The sequence below is a fragment of the Crotalus tigris genome, unplaced genomic scaffold (genome assembly GCF_016545835.1).
Source record: "Crotalus tigris isolate CLP2741 ecotype Arizona unplaced genomic scaffold, ASM1654583v1 scf7180000017749.438534, whole genome shotgun sequence".
Classification (NCBI taxonomy): Eukaryota; Metazoa; Chordata; class Lepidosauria; order Squamata; family Viperidae; genus Crotalus; species Crotalus tigris.
The window spans coordinates 191,718-203,929 of record NW_024096613.1 but is presented as its reverse complement, the minus strand read 5'-3'; the positions used below and the strand labels follow the sequence as shown (position 1 = coordinate 203,929).

Below are 12,212 nucleotides of genomic sequence, written 5' to 3'. Positions count from 1 at the left end.
ACAAGCAACTCATTCACAGAATATCACTCTCATTAGATCATGGCGGGAGAACACAATTCCGCCTAAAGGCTGAATTCACTTCCAGGAATATAGTCCAAACTGTAGGCAGGAGTCTTCAAACTTGGCCCTTTTATGACTTGTGGACTTCAACTCCCAGAATTCCTCAGCCAGCATGCCTGGCTGAGGAATTCTGGGAGTTGAAGTCCACAAGTCATAAAAGGGCCAGGTTTGAAGACCGCTGCTGTAGGCAATGCCTCCTCAATTTTTTCCCCCACATATACAGATATATTCCATTCACTTTCTGTCTTATACTACAGTTCTTTGTCACAGGTAACACACACCATTCAGTCAGAAGGAGCAATGGAACCACATCAATCTCATGAGAAGTTCTGTAGAATATCTGTATGGCAAGACACAGAAAAAGGGGAAAATACTATCTTAATTCCAAAATACCTCAAAAAAGAAAGTAAGTGGTCTCCGTAATGAGTTGGGGACAAAATGAAGGCTACATTAGGAGGGCATGTACTCTAAAAATAGTTAGTAGGACAGTTAGGGGGTAAGTTGGTTGGATGTGAGGATAATCTCACTGTCACACAATGCAAGCACACTTAACAGCAGTTTTGCATTTTGGGAAGATAGTTTTTCAAGCCTACATCATCAGACAGAGTTAGCCTCATCCTTTCTGAAAGAAAGCCCTTTCAAAAAATCCCTTCTATCATGCTAACAATGCTCCGTTTTATATTATGACACTTTTAAATTTCATGTAAATATATTTCAACTTTGCTTTGTCTCTAAAGAATTCAAGGGACTTTAAAGAAAGTGTGGAGCTCTGGTGTGTGTATGCAGAACATTCTAGAACAATCTCCAAAGAAAAACTCAATATTTTAACATCATCCAACTTATCCTCAAGTCATTGGGAATATTGTTGAACACTGTTGGTGCCACCCTAGAGAAAATAATGAAGAGATAAAATAAAGTTGATGGATTGGACAGTACATACCTTCTTCCCAGACTTCTATCAGAAGCATCATGGTGGAAAGAATAGTGATATGAAGCAAAACAGGAAAAGATGTAAAAATATAAACATATTTATGCCTAATGGGTAGAATGGGTGATTAAAGGGTAGAATGGAAGAAAAAGAGAAAAGGTCCACAGACATTTGTGGAAGCTGTGGAAATTTGAAAAATTGTAATGGCAGGTTAATGCAGCTATGAGTATGGAGCAATAAAGCAAAAACATACTTGTTTGTGATAGTAGGTTAATGGTACTTGTTGATCTTGTTTCTTCTCTTTCAATATCCCATTCACACAAATGTATATTATGTACATATTAGAGAATAGGAGGATTTGAAAGTTGTGTCACATACCTGGCTCATGAACTTCATCAGGTAAGAAGTATCATGGATCAAGATGTAACAAACCGCAAGAGAACAAAAACAAGAGTGACATGTTAATCTGAGTGTCTTTGAACTTTGAGTTTGAACAGAGGAAGAGAAAAAAAAAGCAGTAAGCAAAATCAGTAGTCATTGGTGAAAAAAGTTAATAGATCATGTAAAAGCAGCCAAATAGGGAATCCATAATGGTGAATTTGCCAAGCCATAGAATTAATGCTATTTTGCTCATGATTCAGTTATCAGCCTTGTGTAAACAAAAAAGAATCCACAGTCTTATTCTACAAATGACTACTTTGGACTGTTGTGCTGACATCTGGGAGTGAAATAACAGGATGCTATGGAAATGCAGATATCCTTTCATTCTGCTGAAGCACAGTAATATCAAAAGTGCTCGCAGAGAATTATTTCCAAGAAACCAAGAAGATCAGAAATAAACATTCTTCTTTATGTTTTATTTTTCTCTGGTTAGATGGTGTAGTTTTATTCATTTATCTATTAGATTTAGAAGTTGCCCAATTATAAGTAACTTTGTGAAATGTCACAAACTTCTTTTATAAAAAGATAATGAATGTCCAGAATAACACAACATAAATGGTACATGGAACAATATCCTCCCCCAATAACTGATAGGAATTCAGCAACCATCTTACTCCCAAACCATCCTAGACTATGTTTATGTTAAGAATGCATTAATTCTCCAGAATAAGGTGTTGCTAAGAGTGTCATACTTTTCAGTTTTTAAAAAAGTTGTTCATAGAGCTATACATATAATCATAGGCTCACTATGAGTTTGATTTTAGCTTTTTAATAACAAAGAATGCAAGATCTTGCTATGGTTATTTAACCAAAAAGTGTTTCATTTTTCCCTAATAAATGGAAATAAAGATCCTTCTGTAAATGTTACAATATTTATGACCAATAAATTCCAATTCCAGAAGGAAAAAACCCTCCAAAATTCATTTCTGCAGGACCACATAAAGCTAGGACCAAGTTCTAAAACATAAACAGTGTTTTTGTAATAAAGCATTCACAAGGAATAATCCTTTATGAATACATATCAACTTTTTATGCAATATAAAATCATACATTAGTTGATGTATGAAAATCTCTCCATCTCATCTCACTTCATCTCATTAATGTCAAAGGCAGAGCAGGGTTATGGTTACCATGTCAGTTTCCCTGCCTCCTTCAGCATGAATTAAGAGAAATCCTATTTTTCCAAAAGCTAAACCCTCTTGGCTTAGGTAATTATGACTTCTGGAACCTGTAGCCTCAACACACTGGAAAGGCACTGAGTTGGGGCAGTTGTGTGATGTCGTGTGAAGTGAGATCAGTCACTTCACTAAATCTGCAATATTCTTCCCAATTGTATGTCATTTTGTCCCTTGAGGTTCTAGGCAGCTCCCTATTCCATACCCTTTCTTCTTATATTTAATGTATATTAAACACCATTATTGTCAAATCAAGGATCTTACAGGAGTATCATTAAGACCAAGCAAGAGTTATTTTCCATTTCCTTGCTTCACCTTTGAATTCCTGCCCACACTTCTATTTAAAACAATTGGTGGAATTTAGAAGTCATGCCACATATCTGGCTCAGATGAAGCAAAGGTGTCAATAAGGGAAAAGGAAGACAAAACAAAGAAGAAATACAGGGTTGGTAAAATAACCTTAAACTTTGGCAAGTTTAAAATTCTTAACTGATAAGAACTTGCTTAAAAAACAGAAGGCAAATCAATAATATGTGGAAAAATTAAAGGAGAGTCAAATGTGAATGAAAATATGCAGGGAAAGCATATGCAAAAGGAGCAGAGGGTAGAGAACCATGCAAATGAGTCATATTGTCAATTAACAATGAATTTTATAAGTCATCTGGGACTTCTGGTCTTGTGCAGTAGCGATTGGTTGCGGGCTTGCGGACCGCTGCACCCCCACAGCTAACTTTCATTCTGCCTGGAGACCCTAATGGATCCACGCCACCACGGAGAGACAGCAAAGAAAGAAGGGTGCCCCAGCGACTCTGGAATGACGGCGGTCGTTCCATTCATCTTGGGGAAAGCTTTCTAACCCGACAGGAGAAAGGCTGCATTTCATTGATCAGCCCAAGCTACTTGCAACAGGAGTTCAAAAGAATTAACCAGCACTACAGTAAACAGCGTGCTTGAAACTGGGTGAGGAATCTGATTTTCCCTTTTCTATCCTACACTTAATTTCCTGGAAAAGATCCCCAAGAAGCAAAATACCTCCGAAAGTGAAGGAGGGGGACTTCCGCCCCATCCTTATACTAATGGAGGCGGGGAATTAAAATTTCTATGGAGGATCAAAATATATGGTAGTGAAATAAATTTATAAACTTGAAAGCTAAAATTTAACTTTGGACAAGTTTAAGATTGTTGAATGGTTAAGATTCTCATTTTAAAGACCATTGTTCATATTGAAAACTAAATAGATGCTGACACCTAGTGGTGGATGAAGATTATGACAGCTATGATTTCCATAGAGAATTTACCAAAACCTGGGAAAAGCTAATCTGTGTTTGCGACCTTCAAAGCTTTAATAATAAAGAACAGCTGTGACAAAAAAAGACAACAATCTGGGCTGCAGATAAAGAAAGAATTACAAACTTTAGGGGGAAAATTTTTTTGGGAACTCTTTGGATTACAAATATTTATTTAACCAGACTCTAAAGCTATTTGCAGAGAAGAAGGAAAAATTCAACTTTTGGCCATCATGGATCAGAGACATGTAGACAGAACACACCAAGAAAACATAAATACCTCTCAGGAGGAGATATATAGTATACTGCAATTAATTCAAATAACATTGAGTTCAATCACAAAGAAATGAAAATAACTTTGAAAATACAAATCAATCTGGCTCTAAGTTAACTTTACAACAACAACAACAAAAACTTCCAGGAACAACAATGGAGAAGGAGCAGACCAAACAAATAAGTGAACATAAAATTGAAAATAGAGACTCAAAGACAGAACTTAACAAAGCAAGAAAACATGATTTAATCCTAGTGGGAAAAAATTTACAAGAAATGGAAAAAAACAACTCATCCCTTAAGACTACAAAATAAATCTGAGGACAAAAAAACAGATTGGATAAAATGAAATGTAGAGATGTTGAAAACATCAGACAGAAAGGAAGTGATAAGAGAAGCAAAGAACGAGAAAGAGAAAAATATTTTCAAGAAACATGGAAAGCAAAAGTCTCACATAAAGACACTTTATTCGATTTACTTCTTATACCTATAGCAACAGTCATGAATATATGGGAAAACATTTTGATTCAACAAAACACATTGATCAAGAAAGATATTGCTCAACGGAAAAAGATCAAAGTGAAAATTAAGAAAATAGATGATGGGATCTACCAGAGAGAATATTTTAAAAAGAAATATTTGTTTGACTATAGTTAAAGAAATAGAAAAGATTCTGAATACATATGTCATTCTAAGAGAGATGAATTCCTTAAATGATACTGTATGCTTCCCCCCCTTTTTTATTTTATTTCTTTATATAAGTAATATAATACTGCTGAAATGGCCTAGATGAAGGAAATATTTTAGATAATTAAATGTGTCTGAATTTAGGGAAATTATAATGTTTAAAAAAGAAAAAATGTTATGGATAAGAGTTAAAGGATTAGATGACTAGACACATTAAATGGAATATTTAAAGATTAAATATATTTTTAATCATGGTTAAAAAGAATAAGAAATTTTGGGAATGAATATATATTAGCTTAGGAGGAATATATATTTTAAGTAGTATTTTACTTTTAATGTTTCTTTACTCTTGCTCTTTTTTCCTTTTCTTTACTGTTACCTATTCTTTAAGAAATATAAAAGTGTTGAGATAGTTTATATGGGAAAAATGGATTTAAATCTTTAAATGTAATTATCTGTTGAGAAAATTTTAACCAGCAAGAATACTTTAAACTTTATGGGAGAAACAAATTTAAATAAGGACTGTAATAAGATATAAGATGAGGCAACCAGAATGATTAGATAGAAAAAAAATATTATATTGATGTGATCATTATTTCTAGGAATATTGGGAAAAATAATATATGTAACTGTTATTTATCAAAATAATAAGAACTGTATTATTTCAAAGTTTGCAAAGAAGACATTTTGGGGAAAAGGGGAAATCAACTAAATGTACTATGTGGATTATAGATTATAGAAACCAATTGTTAAGGTTTTTCTTTACAAATGTAAACCCAGCAAACACATTGTTTACCAACTATTAAGTGATTTATGTTTAAAAAAATCAATAAAATGTATGGGGGAAAAAGAATTTTATAAGTCATCTGGAATTCAGTGTGATTTATTCTGAATAGCTTGTATAGAATTATAGTTCTAGATGCCACAATTCACGTAATTTTCCAATATTTACATGAAACAACTATTCACAAATGTTTTATTCTTGCTTGTTATTGTTATATATCCCATCTTTTTGGAGGGCATTCCATGTGGCACAAATGGGAATCTCTCTTCATTTTATTACAATACAGCCCTGTGAAATATTTTGAGGTTAAAGACAGAGGCTGGCCCAAATTTAGGTTCAAGTCCTTAACTCTACCCAGAACTCACTAGTCCTAGTGAAATCTGTGTTGAGTTAAGGACTTGAACCTAAATTTAGAAAGTCTAAGTGTAACATCACTACACTAAGCTATGAAATTCATACCCATCTCTAGATCAACTTCTAAAAAGTTTCTGAAAAGAATATAACCCCTGGCCAAAAAAAGTATCACTTTTCCAGTTCTAGAATTTTCAGCTAAGAATCCTAAAATGTACTGTCAATAATTTTATATCCCAAAGTTCTTATATAAACTTGTACATGGTAATTGTACAGTTTATATGTCAACAGAGATAGTTAGGGAAGAAATAAGTTGTTAAGGTAATGTGCTGTTCTCCTGTTCTCTTCCATCAACTTCACATTTCTGCACACACCAGTATGAGATGGAAAGAGAAGAATTCAGAAGTCAAGTCACATACCTGGTTCATGAACTTCACCAGATGGGAAGTATCATGGATGAAATAAAATTGAGACAATAGAAAACAAGAATATTAGAAAAAGGAAAAAATGCAACAGCCATAAAGTATTTTAAGACAGTATTGAGAAAGACCATGGCTTATTATAGAAAGGGGTAATGCAGTTAAATCTTAAAACATGGAAATATTGTAGGCATATTAGCAAATGCTTTACTAGAATGCAGAGCATGCAAAGGCAGCTTGGACAGACATAAAGATCAAAACTTGCATGCAGAAGATTTGAAAGCCAGTAAATACAGATTGCTTTGAAGGATACAGGTATATTTTTCAGGTACTGAGTTAATTTATGGGGACCATATCCAGCTCCACAGTCTATATATACCAAGTGTTCAGTTTATACCATTCCCTTCACACACATACACTTACATACTTTCTCTCAGGGAATACAGAGGGTGATAGGATATGAATTTAGCTTATACTATTAACACACAAGAACAGCAAAAGGAAAAAAAATCAGCATCTTCCAGGAACAATTTCTAGTTTTTTGTTGCCTGTGCAAAGTCCAGCCAGAACCAGGAGCAAATGCTATTTATCTCTTCCTCCCTTAAGTTTCCAGAAGTTTAATCACACAATGTGATGAGAATTTTGTTACATTTGCTCTATTGTTTGAAAATTCTAGAGACCAATTGTTAGTTTCCATTTCTTGCTGCAGACTAGCTTCAAGGGATCACGTCTTGAATCATCCCAGCAAAATAAGAAGGTGAAAATAATGAAGTTCCTAGAATCCCAAGATCTCTTGTGCCATCATGCCATCACAGAGCCAGTATTGTTTCTAGCAGAAATATTGATACAAATATTCCTTGTCTGCAAAACAGACCATTATCTACAGTACATCTCTGAAGGCCAGAGGCATCTGCAGTGAGCACCATTGGCTTCAAATGCTAGGCACAAATAGGTGATCAAAATCTCATCACTTTTTATCCGTAAGGCATGATAAAAATGGTGGAGCTTTAATTGTCCAGTCCCTGTGGCCATTTTGAAATTAATGTCTATTGTTCTAGATGTCCCTATTTAGGTATTTGTGAGATTGCTGGCAGACATGGCAAAATGAAGCCAATCTACAGGTGACCCAGGAAGAAGCAAGAGTGCACACAGAGAATAACTCTTCTTTCTACTAAAACTTGAATTAAAGTTGCAAACACCAGACTTTACAGATCTATAGCTTAAGCTGAACTAAAAGGCATATATATATATATATATACACACACACATACATACACACACACACACATACATACACACACACACACATACACACACACACACACACACACATACATATATATGTAGGTCTTTGGTTATTCGGGTTTTCTCCCGCGTAAAATTGGAAGTGTCTTGGCAACATTTCGATGAAGTCCCATTCATCATCTTCAGGCTGGTGTTTTTGGCTTCGGGCTTCTAGGAGCATTGCTAGAAATGCTCCTAGAAGCACTAAGCCAAAAACACTAGCCTGAAGATGACGAATGGGACTTCGTCGAAACGTCGCCAAGACACTTCCAATTTTACGCGGGAGAAAACCCGAATAACCAAAGACCTACATACAAACACCCACGAAAACCTCAGAATATGTATGTATGTATGTATGTATGTATGTATGTATGTATGTATGTAAAGAGGTAGATTTAAAAGCACAAAAATTTCAGCCACACGAAAAATGCAGGGCAAATTTGATAGGAAGATGAATTGGAAAAGGTACAGCAGGAATCCATTTGCCACCTTTTTCAAATCTCGTATCTGTAATAGATTCAAATCTTGTGCAAAATCATACTTTGTTTAACTATGATTAATTAAATCAACTGGCTAGGCTAGCATAACCTAAAAAAAAAAATCACTGTTCAAGATTACAAACCACAATGCCTGAAATCACATAAGGCACTAAGTTAAAACCAGCTAAACCATATTATGTCTTTGCATAATGTTGAACCTGCTTGTGTATACGGTACATCCTTCCTTCATATTTGTTTTCAGAAGCATATAGACTACCAAATTGCTGCAAGCAAGATTGCTCATCCAAGATAATTTGGCCATCTACATTGGTTCACAAGCTCATGCTTTGAACTGCATTTTGCCAGAAATCCACATAGGAGTTCCAGAAAGCAACTACTTATATACCTGATACATCTTAAAAGCTCATTCTGGCAATCACATTTTCAACCATGAATACATAAATAAAAGCTGTCATGCATAGAAAGAAAAAGGAGAATTTAAAACCCCAGTTTATCATTGTTTCATTAGCATTTTCCTTCCTGTATTTCTTGAACATCTGTTATATTGTAATTAGCAGCCATATAAATCAATTTAAGAACTGTTTGTTCAAAGGAAGAGCCATCTAAACTGTATTTATCTAACTAATTGATACAGAATGTCATTTCTTTTATTTCAGACATATGTTACCTGAGATGCCATAAATCAGTCACTGAATGAAAGTGACCTTCTCGCCTGTCCTCAGTTGCCGACCAGCCCACTGGTCACAGAGTTTGGACAGGAGTTGTAATCCAGCAAACCCATAAAAGAATAAATAGGGGGAAACTGCCTTATGAAAGTTACAGCTACTTCTGTTTCCTTTTCATTTAATTAGTAAGGATACTACTGTAACCTCATCTTCCCTTTTTCCATAATAGTTTCCTATCATCTCCATTTAAATGCTCAGAAATGAGCAGTATCAACACATACCTTCTTCTTGAGCTTCTTCAGGTGGGAAGCATTGTTAAAAATAAAGAGAGAAACAACAATATAATAAATAATATTATTGTACAGTATTTGTTTAATTGATTTGTAACCCACTTTTTTGATTAGTAACTCACTTCCACAGGGTGAAAAAATTAAAATGCTTCTAACTGTGTGAGGAGCATAAAGTTAAAATGCTTCTAACTGTGTGAGGAGCATAACGTTAAAGGGAAAGGATTTAAAACAATTACAATACTGTAGAACAGATAAAACAAGTCATATGCAGATGGTAAACTGAAATGTTGACTATTTGGCTCTTTTACTTGGATAGGAAGTAAATATGAGGTAAAAAATGCACATTGGTAATCAAAGCTCAATTTTTCTCCCATAATTCAATGTTTTAGTTTATATACCTAATGTAGTGTCTCCCAAATGCTGCATTCCTAAGAGAAAGTCATTGAGGAAGACTAGAATCCAAGTGAGATAAGCTCTCAGTGTATCAATTTTTGAAAAATAATATTCAAAGGAATATTCTGGATTCTTCCACCTCACCAGATTGATGGGGTAATTGTCCAGAAAACAAATCTTTACAACAAGTACCCCGTGCCTTTTCAATGTGTATGCTTCCCTCCCACACACATAGACACTCCTATCTTCTTGCAAAGCAACAATGATAAGAGAACATTTGGACATTGAAAGCCACAATATGAATGATCTTTGATTCTCATATCTATTTCTCCCTGTCCCTTTTCTCATGTGCCTTTTCTTCTGTCTTTTCAGGATTTATTTGTATAAACAAACTTGTACTCTTCTAAAAAAGGAAGAGAGAGAAATACAAAAGCTATGACATACCTTCTTCCTCGACTTCTTCTGATGGAGGGACATAATGGAAGAAGAGGCAAAGATAAAAAGATTAATACACTTAACAGAGCATTAATAGTTGTGAGTTAAGACTAGAGAAATGTAAGATTAGAGAATATATAAACTGGAAATGACCACCTTAGACGAAGACAGATACAGGTTAGGCAAAGATGTAAAACCAGCATCAAAAAGATACAAAGGAAATACCCTCCAGTGAAAGAGGCATGCAGATTATAGACCCATCTAGTCAAGAGATATTTTAAAAAGAGAAAAAAGAGAATTAGGAAGAAAAGAAAGCCCTTCAATTGGAGAAGTTGCCTGTATCAGGTTAGCATCCTTGATTATCTCTTTGTAACTGTAATAAAGTGCTGATGGAATTCAAAAAATGCCTTCATTCGTTTAGCAAGCATTGAATTTTTCTTGACCTAACACAATTATTCAGGGAAATTATTAATAATACTAATATGTTATCAAGTTGTAGTTGTGTTTTTAACATGGTTTTTCTATTGAGTTAGGTCCAAGGTACAGGACTTATTTAGTTCAAAGAAAGACTATAATTCCCCCGGTATGGAAATCCCACAAAGAATTCCCACTTCAATTCCAGTTTTATTCTCCACATTGTACTATTAGGGCAAACAATAATGCACTGTTGAAAACATTCCTGTTTTTTTCATATAGACTAAACATTTTAACTCTGGAGAGCAGTGTTTTTCAAGCTCAGCAACTTTAAGATGTGTGGACTTCAACTCCCAGAATTCTCCAACCAATGTGCTGGGGGATTATAGTGATTTATAGTAAATGGGACAATACTAAAGCCTGCTGTGCCTGAGGAACAGCTCAATACAATGGACCAGCTCCTTTCTTACAGATGGACATACTGTAGAAAATGGCTACTATGGTGCAGTGGTTAGAACCCTATTGGCTACCTGCAGTTCAGCAGTTTGATTCTCACCGGCTCAAGGTTGATTCAGCCTTCCATCCTTCTGAGGTCAGTAAAATGAGGACCCAGATTGTCAGGGGGGGGGGGAGGAGAGAGACAGGCAATATACTGACTCTGTAGAGAGAGCAGTAAAGCACTGTGAAGTGGTGTATAAGTCTATGTGCTATTGCTACCTGCCATGAAGAAACCCATTATATTGATTTTTTTCATTCAATATTGCCAGATTTCTTTTAGAAAAAAATATTCTCCTTGTTTTATAAACCAAGAACAGTAGCAACAAATGCCAAGGCATTGCAAGTAGCCCCCACCTTCAACTGTCTTCACATTATTTGAGGAATTTTCAGCTTAGTGTACAGTATGGCAAATAATATTAACTTGATGACATTATATTAGAAACCCCATCAGCACTTCTATGTTTAAGCAACATAAACAGTGTTATGTTCCTATCCTAAAAGCTTCTTTCAAATTTGCTTCATGGACCAAATTCTGGAATGTATCATGAAATATATCATGGGTGAGGACTTCCGGTGGTCAAAGCGGTGGAGATGGCGGCTACTTTGTAGCCGTCCTCCTGAGAAGGTGTCAGATCCGCGGAGCACAGCGTTTATCAGCTGGCCCGCGACTCGCAATCCCCTTCCCGGGCGAAGGGAAGGGGTAGAGATCGCATGAATAGAGGTAGAACCTCTTAACTCTCCCTGGATTTTTATTTTTAGGGGGGTAGAAAGAGGGTTCCCTCGGAGTTCATTGCCTTCTCCGCCTCTCAGCTGTCTTTGTTTCTTCGGAAACAAAGCGAGACGCCGCTACCATCTCCGTACTTAAAGAAACCGTGAGTAATCTTAAACCGGACAGAACTGTTTAAAGGATTTTATTTATAGTTTAGCTTTATTTTATTTTTTTTAGTTTATTTAGTTTATTTAGTATCTGCTGATTTTTTTTTTATTTTTTTGAGCTTTCTCTTTTTTTTTTGGGCGGAAAAGTGAGAGTGAAAGTAAAATGGCGTTTTGAAAGTTTTTTTTTTCCTTTAAAAGACGGATCGGCTGAATTGTTGTTTAATATTGCTTTTTTTTTACTTTTTTTACTTTTTTATTCTTGGGGACTTTTAGATTGATCTTATCTTATTCTATTTTATCTTATTTTTAATTTTTTTTTTTGGATCATTTATTTTTATTGGTATTTTTAAGAAGAAAGGAAGATAAATTAAAATGGCTTCAAAACGACAACCAGCTACTGCAGCTTCTAAAGTAACTTCTTCTCCTGCTACTTCTACTGTGCAACAACAACTT

The 12,212-nt window shown here is 35.0% G+C and overlaps 1 protein-coding gene and 1 long non-coding RNA gene across 24 annotated transcripts in view; one reads left to right on the top strand and one right to left on the bottom strand.

Annotated features, from left to right (window-relative positions):
• TNNT3 (troponin T3, fast skeletal type) overlaps positions 1-12,212 on the bottom strand; it is a 54,225-nt gene that overhangs the window by 17,338 nt on the left and 24,675 nt on the right. For 3 of the 23 annotated variants that reach the window (XM_039340487.1, XM_039340464.1, XM_039340470.1), the window contains 4 exons: positions 9,981-9,998; positions 9,135-9,149; positions 6,405-6,416; positions 1,367-1,378 (listed from right to left, as the gene is read on the bottom strand). The exons of 1 other annotated variant lie outside the window; for it this stretch is intronic. In XM_039340487.1, the coding sequence (XP_039196421.1) occupies positions 1,367-1,378; positions 6,405-6,416; positions 9,135-9,149; positions 9,981-9,998 (57 nt within the window). Of the gene's footprint in view, positions 1-1,000; positions 1,016-1,366; positions 1,379-6,404; positions 6,417-9,134; positions 9,150-9,980; positions 9,999-12,212 lie in introns of all 23 variants that reach the window. 19 more of the 23 variants (XM_039340465.1, XM_039340471.1, XM_039340477.1 and 16 more) reach the window with 10 other exon arrangements.
• The window catches only part of LOC120306735, a 182,094-nt gene that overhangs the window by 164,037 nt on the left and 5,845 nt on the right, over positions 1-12,212 (top strand). The gene's annotated exons all lie outside the window — the stretch shown is intronic.